This window comes from Bufo bufo, chromosome 6 (genome assembly GCF_905171765.1).
Source record: "Bufo bufo chromosome 6, aBufBuf1.1, whole genome shotgun sequence".
In the NCBI taxonomy this organism is placed as follows: domain Eukaryota; kingdom Metazoa; phylum Chordata; class Amphibia; order Anura; family Bufonidae; genus Bufo; species Bufo bufo.
This window is the reverse complement of record NC_053394.1, coordinates 189,986,874-190,011,839: the sequence shown is the minus strand read 5'-3', so window position 1 is coordinate 190,011,839 and position 24,966 is coordinate 189,986,874. Positions and strand designations below refer to the sequence as shown.

General features: G+C 45.0%; 1 protein-coding gene across 3 annotated transcripts in view; it reads left to right on the top strand.

Annotated features, from left to right (window-relative positions):
- Positions 1–11,878: 11,878 nt before the first annotated feature.
- Positions 11,879–24,966, top strand: part of PATL1 (PAT1 homolog 1, processing body mRNA decay factor) — a 381,191-nt gene continuing 368,103 nt past the window's right edge. For all 3 annotated transcript variants that reach the window (XM_040435048.1, XM_040435047.1, XM_040435046.1), the window contains exon 1: positions 11,879–11,968. In XM_040435048.1, the coding sequence (XP_040290982.1) occupies positions 11,954–11,968 (15 nt within the window). In that variant the 5' untranslated portion in view covers positions 11,879–11,953. The remainder of the gene's footprint in view (positions 11,969–24,966) is intronic.

The window sequence follows — 24,966 nt, the reverse complement described above, 5'->3', positions numbered from 1 at the left end:
GTGCGCAGGTGCGGGATCTCGGCGAAACAAGAAGTAAGTAGATGGGCGGTCAGAGGGAAAGGATGGGCGGGCAGAGGGAAAGAATGGGCGGGGGGGAAGCGATGATAAGGCTGAGCTAGCTGGGCACCTACGAGGGTAACGCCGCCCCTGGGCACTTGCGAGCCCTCATTTGCATATGCTACTAAGATGTTTTTTGCCGGTTTTATTAGTCCAGGATTGCTCATAAAGGTAACGTTTTTATTAACTGTAAGTCTGCTAGAAAGCTATGGGAAGGGTTAAAAAGGTGAAACTTTGATGACAGACTCCCTTTAACAGTCAGTGTAATACACTGACGGTGTGCCTGTGAGATCCAGCCTGGGGTTGCCATCGTCCCTGTCATTGCAGTGCCTCTGCGATCCTCTTATGTGCCGCGGTCAGCGTTGATTGCGGACTATTGTGTTGAGCGAAGTCGCTTTGGTCAAAACTTTGTTTGAATGCTGTACAGAGATCCGTCTCAGTACAGCATTCAAATGTTTGGGTTCCGCCAAGGTGAAATTCGTTATCACCGAAGTCAAGCGAGACTTTGTTGAATAACTTCGGACATCGATTATTCAACTTGAAAACAATTTTAAAACTGAGATCCGAAGTAGACTTCCAACTTTTGATTGGTATTTCATATGTATCATGCTTGGTTATGGCGTTATATTTATGTATAGTGGTTGCTCAAGTTACAATATTTATTGGTTCCAGGACGACCATTGTATGTTCAAACCATTAAAACTTGAGAAATCTGTTCCAAAGCCCCAAAATGTCATCCAAGATAAGAAAATTTAAGAAAAATAAGCAGATAGCTAAGACAGATTAAACAAGTCCTTAAATATAACAGGAATAGCTGGTAACTAGCAACTAATACAGCTATTTTACCACAGTAGTGCCTTGATTGGTTGGGTCTGAGTCTGAGACATTGCATGTTGAGTCTAATTTCAACTTACGATGGTTCAGAAAATACCATTGTATGTTGAAAATATTGTATCCTGAGGCCATTATACCTTGAAGGATCACTGTACTGGTATGGCACCATATCTATACCACCACTGTTTCTTAAATTGTACATTAGCCACTCCCCTAAAAGGCCACTCCTATTTTGCCACACAAGTATCACCCTATGAAGGAGTCTCCTAGGTTGACATTTCTATCATGTCTGTATGCTTATGATGAGTGGACATTAATGCAACAATTGACATTGTGACTAATGGAAAACCATACCGGTTGGACAATCCTGGATTTTGGCAGCTCTTGGTACTGGGATGGTTGAGGCATGCCCTGATTTCAACTGCATGTGCTCTGTTCATCAGGTTATAAAGGGCTAGATGAGCATTACTTTTTAAAATTGTATTAACACTACAGGGGCTTCAATACTTTAAGTGGTGCACTAAAGGGACAGCACTACTGTGTGGGTGTTAGTTATGGAGCATTCTACTGAGTGGGGGCACTAATGGAGGCATAAGTACTGTGTGGAGGCACAATGGGGGTTAGGCGTGTATAGACATGTATTAGGCAGCATTTGAGAGATGGCTTAGTGTAAAAAGAAAAAATTGGTGCTAGGAGTTTTAGACGGAAGAAATCTGAAAATGTATCATCTAAATAGACACACATGCAGACGTCTGACATTAATATATCAAAAAGTACATTTTGGCAGGATATATTTCATCTACTGAAATAAGTAAGATGAGTCTTGCACAACACAGTTGGGGAGATTTCGTTGCCCATAGCAACCAATCGGCTACCATCTTTCATTTTCCAAAGGAGCTCTGAAAAATGAAAGGTGACAGGCTTAGTTGCCCATAGTAACCGATCAGATGTTTTCCTTTACCCCTGTTTTGACAAATCTTCACATTCATGGTGTGCTGCATCTCCTAGACCAGTGATGTCGAACCTTTTAGATGCCGAGTGCCCAAACTGCAACCAAAAACCCACTTATTTATCATAAAGTGCCAACACGGCAATTTAACCTGAATACTATAGTTCAATATAGTATATATTCCATGTACTTTATCATTTAGCTATTAAAGCCTGCCTACATTCAGTGCCCTGCCTGTGCTGTTCATAGTGCGCCCTGCGCTGATGAATGGCAGGAAAAGTCTAAGGCATATTGGTACACCATAGACTTTTTTCACAGTGCGGGTGCCCACAGAGAGGGCTCCGAGTGCCGCCTCTGGCACCCGTGCCATAGGTTCGCCATCACTGTCCTAGGCTGACCACTGACCAGACACAAAGTGACTATATAATGGTCATTTATAATACAGTCAGTCTCTAGGTGATCGCAGGGCTATTGCAGTGTAATCACAAGATGATGTGAATGCACTGCAATAGCCCAGCAATCAGACAGACACTGACTGTATTATAAATTACTATGATTCAGTTTGCCGGGGAGATGCATCCGACTCACGGACGGTTTCCCGGGGCAACCACAGTTGTGTAAATCAGCCCTAATGCTTGCAAACAGTTAAAGGGGTATTCTGGTTGTTTAAAGATATCCACTAGCAGAGCGGCATGACGTGAAGACGCTGACGTGCCGCGCTCCTGCACCTCCCCCTCTCCTGTGAACCATGAGCCGCGGCATCTGAAAGGCAGCGCCGGACAACATCTTGCCTTTATCGGGCGTCCTGGAACCGAAGTAAGGGTTTGAGATGGCTGGGATCCCTGCGCTCCTTGCCGGCGTCTGGACACAGGATCAGTCGTGCTGAGCTGGCGGCCGTGCTAAGCTGGCAAGGTATATCTTTATGAGTGGTGCGGTGCTGTCTCCTTAGAGGCTGGAGGCCGTAGATGACATTGTGCGCTCGACGGGTGGCGGAGGAAGAGAAGAGGAGAAACCACAGGTACCTTCTTGTCCTCAGGTGGCCTCAGAGTGTGGCATAATCCGGATCCCCCAGTGCCGAGAGCGCTGATAAATTATAAAGCTTTTGGAAGAAGCAGCCGTAGTCGAAAAGGGCCCCAGCAGCAATATATATTACACGAGGAGACGGTGGAGAGGTGAAGGCAACTGGTGGCAAAAGGTGGAGGGGGTTAAAAGATAAGCGGCACCGCAGGAATACCTGGGATTTCGGTGCTCTGTTTAAAAAGCTTTCAAATATCCGCAAATATCTGGTATGATCCTGAAAGAGGGGGGAAGTAGAGGGGACTAACACCTGCTGAAACAGCATACAAGACTGGGGGATATAGACAAATAATAAATAAATAAAAATTGGGTCATCCTCAGCATACATCTGTTAGCCCCCGTGGACATACGTACATGTGTATTATATCCCATGTACTGGGACTATTCTACCCTTACTTTTAGGAGTGCAAGCGCATTTACAGTTTAGTGGCTTGGGGACTGGAAAGATCTGCCGGAGCGCATATTTACTCTATTCTTATTTGTCTAGTGACTGGAAAGTGACTGGAAAGAGTGGGACAGAACCACCAAAAATTCTTTTTTTTTTTTTTTTCCCCCTTTTTCTTGTCCGTTGAATGCAAACACAATGTGACGAATTCTTGAATGCACTTTATATTCATACGCATCCAGAAGAACTTCGGACTATATTATGCATTTTTCTCTTCCACTTTAGCAACTGCATTTATGTTTATATTTATGTACTAAGTATCTAGATGGACTGCTGAATGTGCCTTTTTCTGTGGAGGAGGGCACCGCTTGTCGGATATATACGTAATCGGATGAACCGCGGATTTTATTACGTATCTTCTCTCCACCTCAGCAACTTATATTTAAGTGTTATGTATTGATTTTTTTTTATGATATATTTTTTTTTTTCTTTCTCTGTGTTTTGTGAGATTGCCCTCGGTTCCTGTTGGGGGGGTTGTAGTCATGCCTCCAAAGGGTGTAAACCGAAGATCTGTTGGTACCTCCTCGCCGGGGGGGAGGGGGGGAAGGGCAACAGTGCAACAACTAGCATGGAGAAATATCTTAGATCGCCCCCAAAAATTAAGAGCTCTTTGCGGGGTAATAAGGAAAGTCAAAAGGATAGTGGAGAAGTGCCGGTTTCTGAGGAACATAGGGGGGTGGAAAGGAGTGTGGGTAGTGGAGAGGGGATGGAGGGAAGAATCAACTTGGTAGACAATAAGCTTGAGGAAATCCTGGGTGCGGTGCAAAAAACTAACCACAGTCTGGAGGAGCTGACCCTAAAGATCGCCTCAGTACAGGTGGACCTCTCCTTTATAAAGGAGGATATGAATAAAGTCAGGGAAAAAGTAAAAGAGCTGCAGATATCCTCTGGAATCATGAAAAAGGATCTAGAAGGAGTAAAAAAAAGAGTGGAAGGGATAGATGGGGAAAAAAAAACCTTCTAGAGAGAATTACTACAATGGAAGATATGTCCAGGAGGTCAAACATTAGAATAGTGGGATTCCCTGAGGGAGTGGAAGGAGAGGATACAACGGGGTTTATCCAACAGTGGCTGCAGGACAGTTTTAAAGATAATATCCTATCTCAATGGTTCTCAGTGGAAAGAGCCCATAGAATACCAGGGAGACCCACCTTAAAAGGGGGCCCCCCGAGGGCAATCCTTGCTAAAATACAAAGTGCTAAGGACAGAGATGCAATAATGAGAACTAAAAGGAAGCTGCAGACAATGGAGTTTGACGGTAATAACATAGCGATATACCCAGATTACTCTAGAGCCACTCAGACAAAAAGGCGTGAGTTCAAAGAAGTGAAGAAGAGATTAGCCGACGCTCAGATACAATATTCCCTGTTGTATCCTACTAAGCTTCGTATAATATACCGCGACCAGGCTAGGTTTTTCGGCTCTCCAGAGGAGGTAGTGGAGTGGCTGGACGCTAAAGGAATAGGAACATGAAAGGCAACAGATTGGTTCGGGGGGAATGGGGTAGGTGTAACGGTCGCGTACACACACACACAGGGGGAGGGAAGTGACCACTGCGCTCCACCCTTACCCCTGGCCCTGCCTACTTGCCTCGCGAGTCCTAATGACAGGGGACAACTGGACGGCAATCCCTAACTTGGAGTAAGTGCAGGGATGACAGACAGACAAACAACAGGACGTGAACGGACCGAGTCAATACCAGGAAAGCTGCAAAGTACAAATGGAGCAAGCAGAGAATTGTCAGGAGAAGCCGGGGTCATAAATACCAGGAGAGCAGAGAAGTACAAGAGGAGTCCTAAGAGAGTAGTCAGGTGGGAGCCGAGGTCACAATACCAGGACGGATGCGCAGTACAGGAGGATCAGGCAAAAGGATGGTCAAGGAACAGGATCAGGTAAGTATTCAGCAGTCCAACAAATAGCCAGGAACCTAGAAATTAACAGGCAACCTGTAGCCAGCAGGCTGCCTGTATTTATAGTGGGGAGTGAGGGTCATGTGACGTGGCCAGCGTCACATGACCGACAGACCAACCAGTCGAGCACCGAGTGATCAGCTCGGCGCTCAAGGCAGACTTAGGAGCAAGGAGCCACCCAGCTAGTAAAGCCGCCCTGGGAATGAGTTCAAACACAGAACCTCATTCCAAAAGCTAAGCAACAGTTCTGCGGGCAATGGGGGACCGAGTACACCTTCGGAACCCCGTGACAGTAGGGGTGGGAAGGGGTCGAGTGTAAGAGGTGGGGGAAATGTTGTCTTGGGAGCTCTAGTAGGGTTTAAGGTGAAGGAAAAGCAAGCGACAGATCTGAATGAGTAGTATTATGACATGGAATGTACAGGGCCTTGGAGACAGGGTAAAGAGGGTAATGGTTTTTGATAACGTTACTAGATATCTTCCGGCTATAGTAGGATTAATGGAGACACATAGTACAAAAGATAAGATAAATCTTTTAAATAAGAAGTGGGCCCGGTATCAATATCATTCATGCTTCTCTACGTACTCATCCGGAGTTAGTGTATACATTCATCATAAAGTAGATTACCTTCCATTTGACCAGAAAATAGATGAGAGGGGTAGATATGTATTCCTTCATTGTCAGTGGAATGGTATAATATGCATCCTGGCTTTTGTGTATATACCCCCCCCCCCCCCTTTCTCCTTAACGGTTATTCATAGACTGGTGGAGTATGCAGAGTTAAGGGGCAAATGCCCCATAGTAATAATGGGGGATCTTAATAATGTTATGAACGACGAGTTAGATAGATACTCTGTGATCCCAAAGGATAAACAAGCGACTGGGCGACAATCATTGCTGGGGAAAATATCGCAGGAACTTTCACTAATAGATGTATGGAGATATCTCTATGGTGATAAGCCAGGGTTTTCCTGTTTTAGTCGGGGAAATAAAATAATGTCCAGAATAGATTTGGCATTAGTTAGTTCAGAACTAGTAAACAAGATATCCAGCATGAGGTACGAAGCAAATAGCATCTCAGACCATTCCCCCGTTTGCCTGCTGTTTAAAACAAACTTAAGACGAACAAGCCGTGAGTTTCGCCTGAACCCACATTGGCTGAACTTAATTAAGGAGGAAGATGATATTAGGGTGGATATAGAGGAGTTCTGGAAATATAATTTGGGATCAACAGGGTTAGGTTATGTTTGGGATGCCTTTAAAGCATTTCTACGTGGCATTCTGGTAAGCAAAATTAAGGGTTTGAAAAGGGGTTTTGTAAAACAGGAGAGAGAGCTGATAGATAAGATAAAAGAAATAGAAGTAGAACTCATGACTAAGAAAATCCCTGAATTAATAGGCCAATTGGATCAGGCTAAAAGTGCACTGAGGAACTATCTGATGGATAAAGCACAACAAAAAGTGTTCTTTGAGGGGGAACGATACTTTAGGGAATCTGGGAAGTCGGGGAGATTGTTGTCCTCACTTATACAGAGCCAAGGGGGGGGGGGGGGGGGGGGGGGGGGGGGGGGTAACAGGATTGATAGTGTTGAGAGGAGAGATGGGGGGATGGCATCCAGCCAGGGATAGAGCTTGAGTTTACTGAATACTATGGGGACCTTTACTCCTCGGAGGGAGGGGGGAGGGCTGAAGAACTCGGACTCTTCCTGGAGGGAGTGCCGATCCCCAGACTCTCGGAGGAGGAGAGGGACTGGTTGAATGGCCCCATTGAAGTGGAGGAATTACGGGAGACATTGAAAACTATTCAGGGGAACTCCAGTCCTGGGTTGGATGGTCTGCCTTTTGAGATATATAGAAGATATGGAGATGTCATACTTCCAGTGTTAGTGCAGGTCTTAAATGAGTCAATGGACAGGGGCGAACTTCCGTCCTCCCTCTCGGAAGCTGTAATAAGTCTGATAGGTAAAAAGGGTAAGGACGAGAAAAAGGTGGATTCGTATCGCCCCATCTCTCTTCTCAACACTGATTTTAAAATATGTGCTAAATTACTGGCAAACCGCCTAAGAAAAGTTATTGAGAAGTTAATACACCCGGACCAATCAGGGTTTGTACCCAAACGCCAGGCTCAGTCGAATATTCGACGAACATTACTGAACATTCAGATGGGTGGGGAGGGTGCTCATTCCATCCTGTCCTTGGACGCTGAGAAAGCGTTTGACAGGGTGGAATGGGCATACCTCTGGAAGGTTATGCATGAGTTTAATCTGGGAGAAAAATTCATTAGATGGGTACAGCTTCTATATAATAACTCGAAAGTCAGGGTAAAAATTAATGGAGTAATATCAGAATCGATACCTTTGCAGAGGGGAACCCGTCAGGGGTGTCCACTCTCCCCATTATTGTTCGCCATATTTGTTGAGCCGCTGGCTTGTAAGGTCCGAGCAGATGATAAAATAAGGGGGTTTGGGGGAAATGGTGCACTGGATAAGATATGCCTTTACGCTGATGATATCTTGTTTTTTGTGGAAGGGGGGGGTACCAATGGTACTGTACCTGATGGAAATAGTAAATCAGTTTGGTCTTATTTCCGGCTTTAGGGTGAACTGGACAAAGTCGTATTGCTCCCAATTGGCCAGGAAATCGGGCTGGAGGAAATAAATCTTAAAGTCCTGAAACCCACGGAGTCGTTTGAATATCTAGGTATCAAAGTTAGCTCGAGGATACAGGAGTATCTAGAACTCAATATTGAGCCTCTTTTAAAAAGGGTTAGGGAAAAAACAAGTACCTGGCAAAAATTGTTAATCCGACAAGTGGATCGAATCGCGATTATAAAGATGGTTCTGCTACCACAGATTCTGTATGTTATTTCCTCCTGCCCAGTTTGGATAGGGGACCACTTTTTCAATTCGTTAGAGGGAGTGATAAATGACCTTATTTGGGGGAGAAAAAGGGTCAGGCTGAAACAAAAATACTTATGGCTAGATGAGGAAGATGGCGGCCTGTCCGTTCCGTGTTTTCGGGGTTATTACTATGCATCCCAGCTTCAGTGGTTAATGATGGAGGATGATAGACTGCGTCGTTTTTTTGGAAGGGGAATTAGGAGGTCTCCAATATAACATCATTAGTACTCTAGAAACTGGAGTGATAAAAATAAAGGGTAGGCAGTGCCCAATTAGTAATATGATACACCTAGTTTGGGTTAATGTTAAAAAATGATTAGGAATAAATCACACATTAAAATTTTCCCCCATTTGGGGAAATCTAAATTTAAAAGAATTTTGGAAGTTTGAAGATTTTGTATTTTGGGATAAAAAGGGTATTAGGTTTGTGCCCCAGATGGTGGTGGAAGGACAGTTGAAGACACTAGAGGAAATGGGTCTAAGTATAGATAAAGATTGCCTCACATGGTTTAGATATGCTAGATTAAAACATGCATTTGATAAAACTGAGAATAGCGAATATTTTATCACGAAACACTCAGATTTTGCTATCAGGGAATTGGGAGCAAAGTATCAATCTCACAGATTTATAAAAAAATTAAGAAGGGATTAGGGGGGGTGACTAGATTTAATAGTGAAAAGAAATGGGCACAAGAGGTGGAACCCCCAACGCTGGAATGGAGAAGTATTTATAAAAATGTAAAAAGGAGTACCATCTCCAGTAGCTTCCGATTGACGCAGTTTTTTATCCTCCATAGGACCTATATTACCCCCAGGGTATTGAGTAAGATGTACAAAACAGGGGAGGCAAAATGTTGGAAGTGCGGAGAGGAGAGAGCTGATTTTGTGCATTTGATTTGGTTCTGCTCGATTGTACAGGGGTATTGGACCCAAGTTTTTCAGGACCTTGGAAGAAAGATAGGGAAACCCGCACCTCTGGAGATCAGGGTAGCAGTACTGGGAGATATTAGAAGAATTGGGGCGGATAAAGAAAGTGAAAGGAAATGGGAAAAAGGGTTAATGCTGGCACGTGTTGTACTGGCTAGAGGATGGGGAGCGGACAGCCCGCCAAGTGTGGTAGAGTGGAAAAATGTATGTGAAAGGGTGCATAGATACGAGAAAGCTAGCCAGGTGAAACCGGTGGGTAACTAGGAGCAGAAAGAAGTAAAAGGAAAAAAAAAGGGGGGAGTATATATAAATTTTTGAAAAGAGGTCATGGAAAGGAAATACCTCGAAGATACTCCCAAGACAACCAAGAGGGTGGAGGTGAGGGTGGCGGGAGGGTGGGGGAGGGGATGGGACGGGGGGGGGGGGGGGGGTAAAAGGTTTTTCTTTTTCTGTGTTTCTGTATTTATTGCGAAGCAAATGTAAAATGGGTGGGGAAAATTTCTCTCCTTGCGATCCTTTGTAGCGCATGATGGTGTATATTTGTATATCTGCAGTGTCTATCCCCTATCTTTGTCTTGTTTTAATGAGAAGAAGAAAATGAAATGATAAATAAATATAAATAAAAAAAAAAAAAAGATATCCACTATCCTACCGCTGGGACTAGGGTGGCCACAGGCTTTACTCCATAAAGCCGGACACCACAAGCCTCGCCCCCGTTGCAAGCAAAAAAAAAGGGATGGGGTGAAGAACTGGAAGAAAGGAAGGTGAGCTGGGGGCAGCCTCAGCCAACCATGTCCGCGGGCTCTACTGACTGGGGGTTAGGGTACTTTCACACAAGTGTTAGAAGAATCCGTCAGGCAGTTCTGTTGCCGGAACTGCCTGCTGGATCCAGAAATCCGTATGCAAATTGAGATCATTTGTTTCCGGATCCGTATCTCCGGTGTCATCCGGAAAAACAGATCCGGTATTTATTTTTTTCTAATTTTTAAAGGTCTGCGTATGCGCTGACTGGAAAACCGGGTCCGTCAATGTGGCAATTTCCTGAACACTTGGTACAGGATTCGGCATTAATACATTTCAATGGAAATTAATTCCGGATACGGCATTCCAGCAAGTGTTCTGGAATTTTGGCCGGAGAAAATAAGGGACGAAACTGAAGACATCCTAATGCATACTGAACGGATTACTTTCAATTCAGAATGCATTAGGATGAAACTGATGCGTTTTTTCCGGTATTGAGCCCCTATGACGGAACTCAATACCGGAAAACTTTAACGCTAGTGTGAAAGTACCCTTAGAGAAACCTCAGTCAGTTTGTTAGATGCAGCTCACGCTCAGACAGCGCAATGCTGCTGTATGAACGTGAGCTACTGAGAAAGGAAGACATCCCTGCGTCCCTCCAGGCCTTGCACTCGACCGAGAGCTATAAAACCGGACTGTCTGACCTAAAACCATACGTCTGGCCACCCTAGCTGGGACCCCAACCAATCACAAGAACAGGTGCCCTGCAGCCACCCTGAAATGACAGGAGTGGCCCAGTCGGTCATGCGTGCAGCTGCTCCATTAATTTCTATGGGAATTCCAGAGATAGCAGAGCACTGTATTCTATCTCCATAAGAGAACTTTCACACTTGCGTTGTTGGATTCCGGCAGGCAGTTCCGCCGCCGGAACTGCCTACCGGATCCGGCAATCTGTATGGAAACGGATACCATTTGTACACGGATCCGGATCCGTCTCACAAATGCATTGCAATACCGGATCCGTCTCTCCGGTTGTCATCCGGAAAAACGGATCCGGTATTCATCTTTTTCTCCTCTGCAAAACCGGATCTGTTTTTCTGGAACACTTAGGGCCGGATCCGGCATTAATGTATTTCAATGGAAAATAATTCCGGATCCGACAATTGTTCCGTAATTTTGGAACCGTACAGTGACTGAACTGAAGACATCCTGATGCATACTGAACGGATTGCTCTCTATTCAGAATGCATTAGGATAAAACCGATCAGTTTTTTTCTGGTATTGAGCCCCTAGGACGGAACTCAATACCGGAAAAGTCTAACGCAAGTGTGAAAGTACCCTTAATCCCATAGAAATTAATAGAAAAAAGCCACGCACACGCCAGACCAGCCACTCCGATCACTTTGGGGGGCTGCAGGGGGTACGAGTCCCAGCTGGACTCACACTGATCTAATAGTTATCCCCTACCTTGTGGATAGGAGACAACTTCTAACAACCTGAAATTATTTAATACCCCTAAACAAAACAGCTTTGTCATAATGGAGAATTGTATTGATAATAAACTCCATGCGCCCTAAGGACTTTGTGATGTTACAGGGTCACGTGACATGCTAAAGTCACGTGGGTTTGAAGCGCTAGGATAGTTTCTACACCCGATACGCTGTGGTAATAAAGATTAGTAATATTATACAAACATAAAAACAACCAACCCTATTGATGGTGTTTAAGGCGAGGTGCGTGGTCACTTTCAAATTGAAGCTTTGCATGTCATATGACATCATGACGTCACAAAGTCCTTAGGCGCATAGCGTTTACACACTGCCATCAATAAAGTTACGATCATTGAACTTTTCAGCAAAGCGAGGTTCCGGTTTGCGTCAGACGCAGATCACCTTGGCAACAGAGCGAGCACGCTAGTCATGCGCCTCCAGAGCTAAAGTACCAGTGGACGCGCACGGCTTGTAGTATAGCCAATCAGAGAACGAAGAGGTAGGAAACGCGCTGGTCTTGGCAACCAATCAGGATAGAGAATTGGGAAGAGGAGGGAGTCCGTGAGCGCGCATCGCGGAGAAAGGGCGGAGGGTCCAAGAGTGGGATATCAAGAGGGTGTGAGACATGCTACGGTGTCAGGTAAGAACGGGAATTGTGGAGGCTTGTGTTGGGACTTTTGTATCCTAGCACCCAGACAAAAGGTTGACGGGGACAGTCAAAGTATTGTCTATTCCCAGCAATGGGGATTCATAAGAAATGCACCACCTTCTATCAGTGGGACCAGGTGCTCAGAAGGGAACATGTAACCTGAGATAGGACTGGGTGCAGGGCTCTGTGCGACCAGAATTGAAGAGCCCAGGCCAGGTATCAGTCCAGCTGATTTTTCACATCTCTCTTCCATTGCTGATGGATTCTGGGTTGGAAACAGTGGAGCGCCAGCTTGCTTGGTTGTTTCCAGAATACCAGGTACCTAGGGCTGGCGCTTATGGTGCTGCCACACATTGCAGCTGTGATGTGTTTTGAATGCAGCAAAAGCCATACAAACTGCTCTCTGGTTTTTGCAACAACATACCTTTTGGTTATAGTAAGCTTTCTTTCAGCAAATCACAAGCAGCAAAACTGACAGTAATTACAAAAGTTACATTAAAGTAATCTAAAGGGTGAATGGTTGCTCCTGCCAATTAGCCTGTATAAATATGCTGCTGATCACCCGATTGTGCAGGCACCCCTGATCTGCTGCTCAGAAGCCATGATTCTGTATGAGGACAAGGGATAGCAATAGTGATCCCTTGTCCTCGTATTGTTACGGAGATCATGTATGCATTTAAGTGCACGGTCTCCTTCACTGAACGAGCAGCCGACTGTCCGGAAGGAATGCTTTCTTGCCACCGATCCACCACGTAGTCGGCCTGTGTGAATCCAACTTTGCTAATGTATTGTGAATCCTGACAGCTTATTCGGTGAAGGAGACCGCTGTAGTTACATGAAAAATGAATCAAGCCAGCAAAGGAGGCGATAAGATAACCCTTATAGTCCCACCATGGGGAAATTCACAGTATTACAGCATCACAGAGAATGCAAAAACTCCAGCATAAAGGCTTTACAGTGACAGTATATTACAGATGTAAAAAAAAATAAGGGATCTAGATATCACTTGGGGTGAAGTAGTCGGTTACTGATGGTACTGCCCAATGCTATCACCATATCATGTATGCCATACATTGTATGGGATGGGAGTTATTCTCCAGCATGGAGATCAGCTTGGATAGTATCCTTCTCTCACCTACAGGGGCTCCCCAGGATGGAGCTGGCCTTCCTAATCAGTTTGTCAAGTCTCTTCCTGGTTGAGATGCTGATACTTTTAGACCCAGATCGATATGATACCGGGATTCGCTATTTTCCAATACTAGGCTGTGCTTGTGCTAGTATCAGTTGGAGAACCCTCTGCGTCTGGAGGAAAGAAGTTTTGTACACAAACATATGAGGATTCTTTACGGTAAGAGCAGTGAGACTATGGAACTCTCTGCCCGAGGAGGTGGTGATGATGAGTACAGGGGCCTGGATGTATTTCTGGAGTGTATTAATATTACAGGCTATAGCCACTAGAGAGGGGTCGTTGATCCAGGGAGTTATTCTGATTGCCTGATTGGAGTCGGGAAGGAATTTTTTTTCTACCTCATGATTTTATTTTATTTTTTTACTTTGGTCTGGATCAACTTGCAGGATAACAGGCCGAACTGGATGGACAGATGTCTTTTTTCAGCCTTATAAACTGTTGCTATTAGAGAGTTCGGTATAGAAGGTGGATGATGGCGTCCACCCCAATGCCAGGCTTATAAGCAAACTAGAGGGGATCCACAGATAAGCTCACTAGTGGGCAGAGACCTTCATCAAGTAGGACAGACACAATAAATTAGTAAGGGTCTTGTAATAACTTTATGTATATGATGAATGCTATTTAGTGAGACAACCCCTTTACGTCTGCTGTGTTTTTCCCCTTGCTGGAAGAAAACGCACAATGACTTCTATGTATTGGCGCTGTCATTTTGTGGTCCCCAATGCACAGGCGCTATCCGTGCGGCTGCTGGGACGGATCCAGACCCATTCAGCTTGAATGGGTCTGTGATCCGTCCGCACCAGAGAAAAATAGAAGAAGTCATAGAATAGAACAGTTCAAGTGAATGGGTCAGCATCCATGACCATGCGGTGAGCAGACGGCCAATGACCATATAATGCGGACCCGCTGTTTGCGAGCAGCAATACGGGCCATGGCTGGCAACGGCCATGTGCATGAGGCCTAAGAGCCATGGAGTAGCATGAGGATACATAGTATAAAGGACGGGAGAGATCACAGGAGAGATGAGAACTGATTTTCTATCACTACTAGAACAGCCTTCTTATCATTGATTTTAATAAATAAGAGCCTTAGATTTATAGAACATAAAATATATTTATGATTAACATTTCTAAACTTTTCTAAATTTATATGAAAGTTAGAGTTGCACAATATTAATAACTGACATTATTCTGGAGTCAGTAACTTTTCTACCGATTCCACCCAAAACTAATTCTACTGACTCCATAGGCCTGCTATACCATGCTGTCTGCAGATTGCACTGTTTTTCATGGTAACAGATTCTCTCTCAGGCCTCCTGCACACGATTCGCAATACATGGGCACCGTTCCGTGGCCATTCCGCATCACGGATGTGGACCCAATTCACTTCAATGGGTCCGCAAATCCAGAGATGTGGATCGAAAGCACGTAATGGAACCCTACGGGAGCACTACGGAGTGCTTCCGTGGGATTTCGTCCTGTACTTCCTTTCCGCAAAAAGATAGAGCATGTCCTATCTTTTTGCGGAACGACCGGATCGCGGACCCATTAAAGTGAATGGGTCTGCCATCCGCTGAGGCTGCCCGACGGATAATGTTTGTGCATTGCGGGCTGCAGCATGACCATGTGGCGCACACGTTTGTGTGCAGGAGGCCTAAAGCAATATCCCTATGCTGGTCTGACTGCTCTGGCAATAATCGCTTAGTTCTATCACTCTCCTCCCTAGTGCTCCTGCTCGGTGCCTGTATTGCAGACTGTAAACGGCTGGTCCGCAATATATGGACCCATTCAATTCAAGGCTGGTGCCGTGCATTTATTGTGGACCGCAGCACAAGCACTGAGCATGTACACCCGTACGCATGAGCCTTTAAGGCATTGCAATTGGCCTGCCAGAATCCTACTCCGTCCTAATGAGGGGCAATCATCCAAAATCAGCTCTCTGTGGAAGGATATTTGGCATGGCTATTTTCTTTTGTCATGTTCCGAGTCTTGCTCAAATGTCGGACTTTGACTCGTAGGGAGCCACTTCCAGAAGTTGACGCTAGAGAGATGGTTCTCTTTCCCTGGGAGATGCCTCTTTGCATATACTTTTCCATGGAGCACTGCTAAAGTCTCCATACACAGCTGGTCTCTTTAACCCCTTCAAGCAACAGCCAGTTTGGACCAAATGCCGAAGCACCATTTTTCAAATCTTACGTGTGTCAGTTTACCTGGTATTAAAGAGGGTATCCCATGACTAATGTAAAAAATGAAAATCAGACATCATATAGTACAGTGTTGGCGAACCTATGGCACGGGTGCCAGAGGTGGCACTCAGAGCCCTCTCTGTGGGCACCCACACCATGGAAAAAGTCTATGGTGTACCAATATGCCTTAGACTTTTCCTGCCATTCATCAGTGCAGGGCACACTATGACCAGCACAGGCAGCGCATTGAATGTAGGCAGGCTATTATAGCTAAATGATAAAGTACATGGAAGATATACTATATTGGACTGTTTGTATTCAGGGTAAATTGCCGTGTTGGCACTTTACGATAAATAAGTGGGTTTTGGGTTACAGTTTGGGCACTCGGTCTTAAAAAGGTTAACCATCACTGATATAGTACATGACAACCTCTTTCTAACAAAGCTAGAACCAGCCCTGTACCTCACATGGATCCAGCAATCTCCCTATTCATTGCTCTGCTATATTTATATCAAGCTGGCAGCTCAAGGGGAGTGTCTTCTCTGCTGCAGCTCAGGGGGCGTGTCCATGGTCTCCCTATCACAACTCAGGCAGTTGAAGGATGAAACTGAGCATGTGTGGCCATCTCAGTGAGCAGGACATAGAAATAAGAAGAAAAACTAACAGGTGGGGCTATACAGATACATTTTATTGACTAACTCAGTGGCTATGCTAAATTTTTAATTACATGCAATTATAAAAGTATTCAGCTCCAGGTGCTGGTTTTAAAACTGTAGAATATTTGTCATGGGACAACCCCTTTAACTCCTTAAGGACTCAGGACGTACCGGTACGTCCTAACTTTAAATCGCGATTGCGGCGGGGGTTAATCGCAACAGGATGTCCGCTGAAATCATTCAGCGGGCATCCTGTCACAACGCAGGGGGGGGGGGGTCCCGTGGCACCCCCCCCCCGTGTCGGCGATCGTCGCAAACCGCAAGTCAATTCAGACCTGCGGCTTTTACCTTTTATCTGGCGGACGGCGGTGCCATCAGGTCCCCATGTGGCTGTAGGGGGGACCCGATGGCATGGAAGGCAGCGCGATGTCTAAGGAAGGCATCGCGCTGCCTTCCGTTGACGAGCCTGTGAGATCCAGCCCCCTGGATCTCACAGGCCGGAAGCTGTATGAGTAATACACACAGTATTACTCATACAGCCAATGCAAAAAAAAGTAAACATATTGGGTATCGCCGCGTCCGTATCGACCGGCTCTATAAAAATATCACATGACCTAACCCCTCAGATAAACACTGTAAAAAATAAAAACTGTGCTAAATAAACCATTTTTTGTCACCTTACATCACAAAAAGTGTAATAGCAAGCGATCAAAAAGTCACACTCACCCCAAAATAGTGCCAATAAAACACTAAAACATGATTTTTTTTTTGCTTCAAAAAAGAAATCATTGTGTTAAACTTACATAAATAAAAAAAAAAGTATACATATTGGGTATCGCCGCATCCGTGACAACCTGGTCTATAAAAATATCACATGATCTAACCTGTCAGATGAATGTTGTAAATAACAAAACATAAAAACGGTGCCAAAACAGCTACCGGTATTTCTTGTTACCTTGCCCCACAAAAAGTGTAATATAGAGCAACGAAAAATCATATGTACCCTAAACTAGTACCAACAATACTGCCACCCTATCCCGTAGTTTCTAAAATGGGGTCACTTTTTTGGAGTTTCTACTCTAGGGGTGCATCAGGGGGGCTTCAAATGGGACATGGTGTCAAAAGAAACCAGTCCAGCAAAACCTGCCTTCCAAAAACCGTATGGCATTCCTTTCCTTCTGCGCCCTGCCGTGTGCCCGTACAGCGGTTTACGACAACATATGGGGTGTTTCTGTAAACGACAGAATCAGGGCCATAAATATTGAGTTTTGTTTGGCTGTTAACCCTTGCTTTGTAACTGGAAAAAAATTATAAAAATGGAAAATCTGCCAAAAAAGTGAAATTTTTAAATTGTATCTCTATTTTCCATTAATTCTTGTGGAACACCTAAAGGGTTAACGACGTTGGTAAAATCTGTTTTGAATACCTTGAGGGGTGTAGTTTCTAGAATGGGGTCCTTTTTGGGTGGTTTCTATTATGTAAACCTCGCAAAGTGACTTCAGACCTGAACTGGTCCCTAAAAATTGAGTTTTTGAAAGTTTCTCAAAAATTTCAAGATTTGCTTCTAAACTTCTAAGCCTTGTAACATCCCCAAAAAATAAAATATCATTCCCAAAATGATCCAAACATTAAGTAGACATATGGGGAATGTAAAGTAACAACTATTTTTGGAGGTATTACTATGTATTATAAAAGTAGAGAAATTGAAACTTGGAAATTTGCAATTTTTGACAAAATTTTGCTAAATTTGGTATTTTTTTTATAAATAAAATTTTTTTTTTAAAATTTTATTTTACCAGTGTCATGAAGTTCAATATGTACTATTTTTTTTTTTTTTCTCCCAGGCTGTGAGATCTGCGCTGCGATTGGTCAGCGCTACAGCCTAGGAGAAGGAGACGCCCACAGAACAAGGGCAGACACCGCCTACTATAACCAAGTCCCCCGAACATACCGGAGGACATAACGGGAGAACGGAGCGGCACCCAGGGATAATAGGAAGTGCAGTGAGATCCCTGGGCGCTGCTGTATATGTCATGATACTTAGTTCACAATGTCAGGATCGGTGAAAGGTCCTCTTTAAGGGGTTAAGACAGATAGTGATACATCATTTTGTAATTGTCATTTTATTTTTTAGGAGGTTGGGGTTAGAAGCAAATTTTAAAATTTTTAAGAAAATTTCCAAAAGCCACTTTTTTTTTTTTCAGTTATGAAGTCACTTTGTGGGGATTACATGGTAGAAACCACCTCTCAAGTTATTTAAAACTGATTTTGCAAACTTTGTTAAGCCTTTAGGTGTTCCTCAAGAATTTAAAGCAAAATGGAGTGCAAATTTTAATTTTTTGTTTGTGCAGATTTTCCATTTTATCAATTTTCCTGTAACACAGCGAGGGTTAACAGCCAAACAAACCACAATATTTATTAGGCCTCTTGCACACAACCGTATGCACTCCGAGATATGCGGTCTGTGAGTGGGCCATATGTCCCGGAGCGGCATTGAACAGGAGCACACAGCATTGTAGATTACAATGATGCTGTGGACGTGCCCAGCATCATTGTAATCTATGATGCTGTGTGCTCCCGTGCCCACGATCAATGCCGCTCCGGGACATATGGCCTGCTCACGGACCGTATGTCTTGGAGGGCATACAGTTGTGTGCAAGAGGCCTTACCCTGATTCTGTAGCTTGCAGAAACGCCCCATATGTGGTCGTAACCTCCTGTATGGGCACACGACAGGTTGCAGAAGAAAACGAGCGCCATATTGTTTTACGGAGGGCAGATTTTGCTGGAATGGTTTTCAGGGGCTATGTCACATTTGAAGAGACCCTGAGGTACCTCTAGAAAGAAAACCCCAAAAAGTGACCCTATTTTGAAAATTACACCCCTCAAGGAATAAATCTAGAAGTAGGGTTGTATTGATACCAAAATTTTGATTCAGTTTCAATACCATAAAAGAGTATTCGGTATTCGATACCACGCAAAAAAAGAAACACCAAAAAAGGCAGCGTGCACTCTGCATTTTATGGAACGTCCGGCCCATAATAGAACAGTCCTATCCTATTTTTTTGGGGGACAAGGTGACTATAAAATGTCGCATCTCGTTTTTTTTTTTTTTTTCTTTTACGACGTTCACCTCTTGGGGGAGATTTTTTTAATAGTTTGGACTTTTCTGACGTGGCGATGTGTAATATGTTTATGGTTTATATATTTTATATGTAAAATTGGGAAAGGAGGTGATTTATACTTAATATTTTGGTGTGTGTTTTTTTTTTTTTTTTTTTTTAAATCCCCCTCCTCTCCTCCTCTCTCCTCTCATTGGTGGCAGCGGCAGCACAGGGTGGTGGGAGGGACTGCTTCCTTCTCCCTGTGCTGCTGAGGGAACATGGCATGCGATGAGAGCAGAGCACTCCATGTTCTCTGATACTAGGCTGCGCAGTAGCACAGCCTAGTATCTGTAAATTCCAAATCCCGGTATCGAACCGATACCGGGACAAAAGTATTGATAATTCGATACCCGAGACAACCCTATCTAGGAGTGAAGTGAATGCTTTGACCTAACAAGCGTTTCATAGAATTTTGAAACATATGGTTGTGAAAATGAAGAATTAACTTTTATTTCCAGTATAATGTTGCTTTAGCCCCAAATTTTTCTTTTTCACAAGGGGTTACAGGAAAAAAATAAATATATAATTCGTTATGCATTTTTTCCTGAATACGGCAACACCATATATGTGGTCGTAAACCGCTCTTTGGGGGCACGGCAGCATTCAGAAGGGAAGGAGCGGCATCGGATTTTCTAACGTGTAATTTGCTGTAATAGTTTTTAGGGGCCATAACATTTTTTAATTTTTCACCGATGTAGCTGTGTGAGGGCTTATTTATTTTTCCATTTTGTCCACCATGACGGCTACACATGAGATTGACCCCTTGACCTCTGTAGGGGCAGGAACAGAGTTTAAAAGGCCACCACCCACTCTCACCCTCAGTGTTTCCTGTCCCTGAGAGCCAGGCTATGAGCTGAGCGCTGCGATTGGCCAGCGCTACAGCATAGGAGAAGGAGACCGCGGCAGGTTCCCCTGGGTGGAGCCTAACTATAAACATACCGGAGGCTATAACCGGAGAACGGAGCGGCGCCCGGGGATAACAGTAAGAGCAGGGGGATCCCTGGGCGCCGCTCTACACGTCTGTATAGTCAGTTTAGATACTTTATTCTGGTGAAAGGTCTTCTTTAAGTCTAAATTGTTGTGCAGAAGAGAGGGAGACTCCCAATGCCTCTGACTTGTCCATGTTGATCTTGAAGTTTGACAATTTACCAAACTGTTGGAAGATGTTCAAAACCTCAGTCATAGCATCAACTGGGTCAGTCAGCATAAGGAGCAAATCATCGGCGAATGCCGCCATCTTATGGGCGTACATACCAATGTCAAACGCCTTCTCCGCATCAGTCCCCAGTAGTACCAATGGGGTCCGATTTCTCTTAGCATGGCAAACGGCATGGACCACCCTACTGACATTGTGCCTCCCTTCCCGTCCCGGGACAAACCCCACTTGCTCTTCTCCCACAAACTCAGGCAGCAGTTTAGAGATCCTTGCACTAAGCAGCTTGGCCCACCACTTTAAATCAGTGTTGAGCAAGGAGATGGGTCTATAGCTCCCACAAACTTCTTGATCTTTCCCCTCTTTATGTATTACCGTAATATGTGCTGCCTGAGCCTGCGGGGGCAGAGTTTCACCTCGGAGCAAAGAATTGCACATTTGAACAAAATGAGGAATAAGTATATCTTTAAACTTTTTATAATCAGCAATGGGGAATCCATCCGGTCCTGGGCTTTTCCCAGATGGGATGGTGTTCAGAACTTGGGTCACCTCCTCTGCTGAAAAGGGCTTGAGTAGCTCCAGACTATTCACCTCCGAAATGGATGGGATCTTAGTGGAACTTAAAAAGTCCTTAATCTGTAGAGCCATATCAGGGCCAGGGCTGCTATCTTCATCTTGTACAGGGATTCATAGAATTTACAGAACTCCTTTGCTATGGCTGGTGTGTTTGTGAGTCTATTCCCGTCTGAGGATTTTATCGCCTGGATAAAGGACTTATCTCTCTGGAATTTTAACAGGGCGGTCCTTAGTTTGGAGCTTTTATTACCATGAAGATAATGTTTAAAGCGCAAAGCCTGTAATATTTTTGCTGTTTTAACATTAAGGAGATCTTTCACCTGTCTACGTAGGGAGATACGGGATTTGTATACCTCTTCAGACTGTGACTTCTTGTGTAGACTCTCAAGTGTGGATATTTGCAACAATAAAGAGTTCAGCTCCTTTAGGCTAGTTTCACACTTGCGGCAGGACGGATCCGACATGCTGTTTAGCATGTCGGATCCGTCCTGTGGCTGTTCGCCGTGCCCCCGCTCCGTCCCCATTGACTATAATGGGGATGGGGGCGGAGCTCCGGCGCAGCACGGCGGTGCACGGAGAAAGCCGCCGGACTAAAAAACCTGACATGCAGTAATTTTAGTCCGGCGGCCTTAAGCCGTGCACCGCCGTGCTGCGCCGGAGCTCCGCCCCCATCCCCATTATAGTCAATGGGGACGGAGCGGCGGCCCGGGGGCACGGCGAAACAGCCGCAGGACGGATCCGACATGGTGAACAGCCTGTCGGATCCGTCCTGCCGCAAGTGTGAAAATACCCTTAGTCTATGTCTCTTTATCCTGGTGCCCAGGCTAATAAGATCTCCTCTAATTACCTCTTTGTGGGCTTCCCACAGAATGGAGCTTGACACCTGTCCTGAGTCATTATTCAAAAAATAATCTCTCAGTTTTTGTGAGATTAACTGACTGTGCATGTTTAGCATCATCTATTAGGGTGGTGTTTAACCGCCAAGTCCAGGATCTACGTGACAAATCCGCAAACTTCAACACTTATACTAATGGGTGCATGATCAGAAATGACCACACTGTCTATCTTGGCGTCCGTAACTAACGGGAGTGCTTGGTTAGATAGGAAGATATAATCCAATCTCTGATACGAATCATGTACTCTGGAGTGGAACGTATAATCCTTATCCTCTGGATGTAATAACCTCCAGACATCTGACACCCCCAGATCAGACAATGCAAGATGAAGTTTGCGGAGTTGCTTAACCGACATGTTCCTGGCCCTAGATGTGGTATCTTTCCTAGGGTCAAAGATCATGTTCAGATCTCCCCCTATGATCAATAAACCTTCCGCAAAGGGTTTCAGGGTCTCAAGCGTATGTAAAAGCCATCTAATCTGGTTACAGTTGGGGGCATACAGGTTCGCCATACTAATGGTCAAGTTAAGAATCTTCCCTTTAACCAGGAGGTACCTGCCCTCTGGATCTGCGATTTTTGCTGACCTTTGGAACGGAACATTCTTCCCAACACCTATAGCTACTCCTCTCGAGGCCGATGAATGGGACGCATGATACCATAAGGGAAAATGTTTGCTGACTACATTAGGTATACACACATGTATGAAGTGAGTCTCCTATATAAAGGCGACGACAACATGCTCTTTTCTTAAGGTGTGGTATAACTGGCTTCTCTTTTGAGGTATATTAACACCATTGACATTAAGGGAGTAAACCTTCACTTCAGCCATATCCACATATACATCTGTCTAGGTGGTTAGATTTACTGTAGATGGCAAGTAAGACAGGACATAAACAATAACAATCAAGAATGCCTATAAACAAAACGGGTGGGCTACAGGGCCCAATGGCGTCTCGTGACGCTATGAAGCACACGCTGGCCAAATAATCAAGGCCAGTGGGGGGGAACATGTGTGGAGAGGCCGCGGGGACTCACCTCCATTCACCCGGCCTATCAAACTGGAAAAGAATACCCGTATTAACATCTCATAACATTATGTGAATACAAAGGGTTAAAAGGGTTAAAACGTGGTGATTAGCGGCAAGCCCCTGGTTGAGGAAGGTAGCTCCTGTACCTCGACAGTAACCGCAAACATATTTAAGGTGTCCCACAATGAAGACACACAGTGGACATTTTTAGTGCAATGAACCTCTCTTGTAGGGTCAAAGTCCTGCTCCTCAGGTGGTCCTCTTCCTTGGCGAGCGACCCTTGATAGCTGTCTGCCACTGCAGGTTCTGCGGAAGCTGAGGCAGGTCTGGCGGGAAGGACGTCGGTAGCCATGATGGGATCTCTAGTGGTTCCATCTGCAGCGCATCCCACATCTTGGGCAAATCTTCCGGTGCCCGTACAGTAAGTGGTCGACCCTCAATAGTGGTTAATCCAAAAGGGAAGAGCCATTTCACAGGGAGCTTCCTCTCCCTTTAAAGCATTAGTCAGCGGACGGAAGGCTCTCCTTTTAGCCAGCGTACTGGCCGCCAATTCCTGAAACAATAGGATCTTATGCTCTTCCAGCAAGAGGTCTCCCGCCTCTCTCGCTGCTTTGAGTAAAGCCGCCGTGTCCAGGTAGTTCAGGAGAGCACACACCACATCTCTGGGTGGTTCTGTGGCTGGCGGTTTCGGTCGCAGGGCTCTATGAGCTCTTTCGATAACAATGGCGTCTGCGCGTTCTTTGCCTATAAGCATTTCAAACACCGACTCAGGGATCCCTCTCAGACGGATGTTCTTCCGTCGTCCCCTGTTCTCTTGGTCTTCCAAGTATAAGAATGCATTATTCACCTGCTTACAGACCGAGGCAAGCTGAGATTGCATCCCCACACTGTGTTGCGGCATGAGGGTATGCGATTCCTCTAAGGCCTCAACTCTGTGACCCATATGCAGGACTTCTGTTTTAATGTCCGACAGCTCTTTTAGGACTGGCGACAAAGCTTTGTCCAGCGATTGGGCTAGCGACTCCATCAGAGTCGTCTTCCCGCTCATCCACTGTTGGCGCGGATCGCGCTGTCTTCCCTCGCTCCGACTGAGAAGAGATCTTCTTTCTGAGGTACTTGTTCATGTCGCTCTGTGAGCTTTTCAGTTTCGTGGTACTCTCCACTTCCCCTCTCCTTTTCTCTACCGATTTTCCCCATAATTGCAACGGATAGCTTTGGAATAGGCTGTAAGACCGGGGTTATGGGGAGGAGCTCAGACGCACACGTCCTCCACCATGCTCAGCCGGCTCCGCCCCCCCATTTTATACTTTGCAGTGTAAGGCTTGCATGCTTTTCGGCCTTGAAGCTCCAGGTGGCTTTTTATTGTGCTGTCACTACAGTCCAGTCTGAAGGCAGCAGCTTATAGAGCAGGGGGAGCTGAGCAGAATAATATGTAGTATTGTGGGAAAATATTAAGTAAAATTTGTGATTTATGCCTCTAAATCTCTGCTGTTTATGACCACCTATATACTGAGGAGTGTTTCTCTGTGCAAGTGTCTACAGAGATGGCTGGCGGTCACTGATAGCTGAACAAGGGGCGGTCTTAAAGAGGACCTTTCACTAGAATAAAAAATCTAAACTAAGCATACAGACATGGAGAGCGGCACCCAGGGATCTCCCTGCACTTACTATTATCCCTGGGCGCCGCTCCGTTCTCCCGGTATAGGCTCCGGTATCTTCATGTTCGGCTCAACTGGGTGGAGCCTGCCGGCGTCTCCTTCTCCCAGGCTGTAGTACTGGCCAATCGCAGCGCTCAGCTCATAGCCTGAGTTTTTTTTTTCTCTCTTTAAATATAGAAAGAGAAAAAATATTAATGTATAATTTACTGAATATCTCTCTGCTTTTGAGGCAGCATATCACTGGTGACTTAAAAGCACTATGCATCTCAGCACTTGGTGACTGCTTTCTAACTGCAAATGGTCTGCCAATTCGTAGCTTAGATGCTCCGCTTCCTAAACATTTTAACTTTGCAATAATGCTGCTCAAAGATCATTGTGAAATAACAAGAAAGGTAGAAATGTCACAAACTAATTTTTTCTTTGCAGTGGTTTCATTCTGTTACATTAAAGTGGTTGTCCAACCCCTATAATGAACCATGAACCCC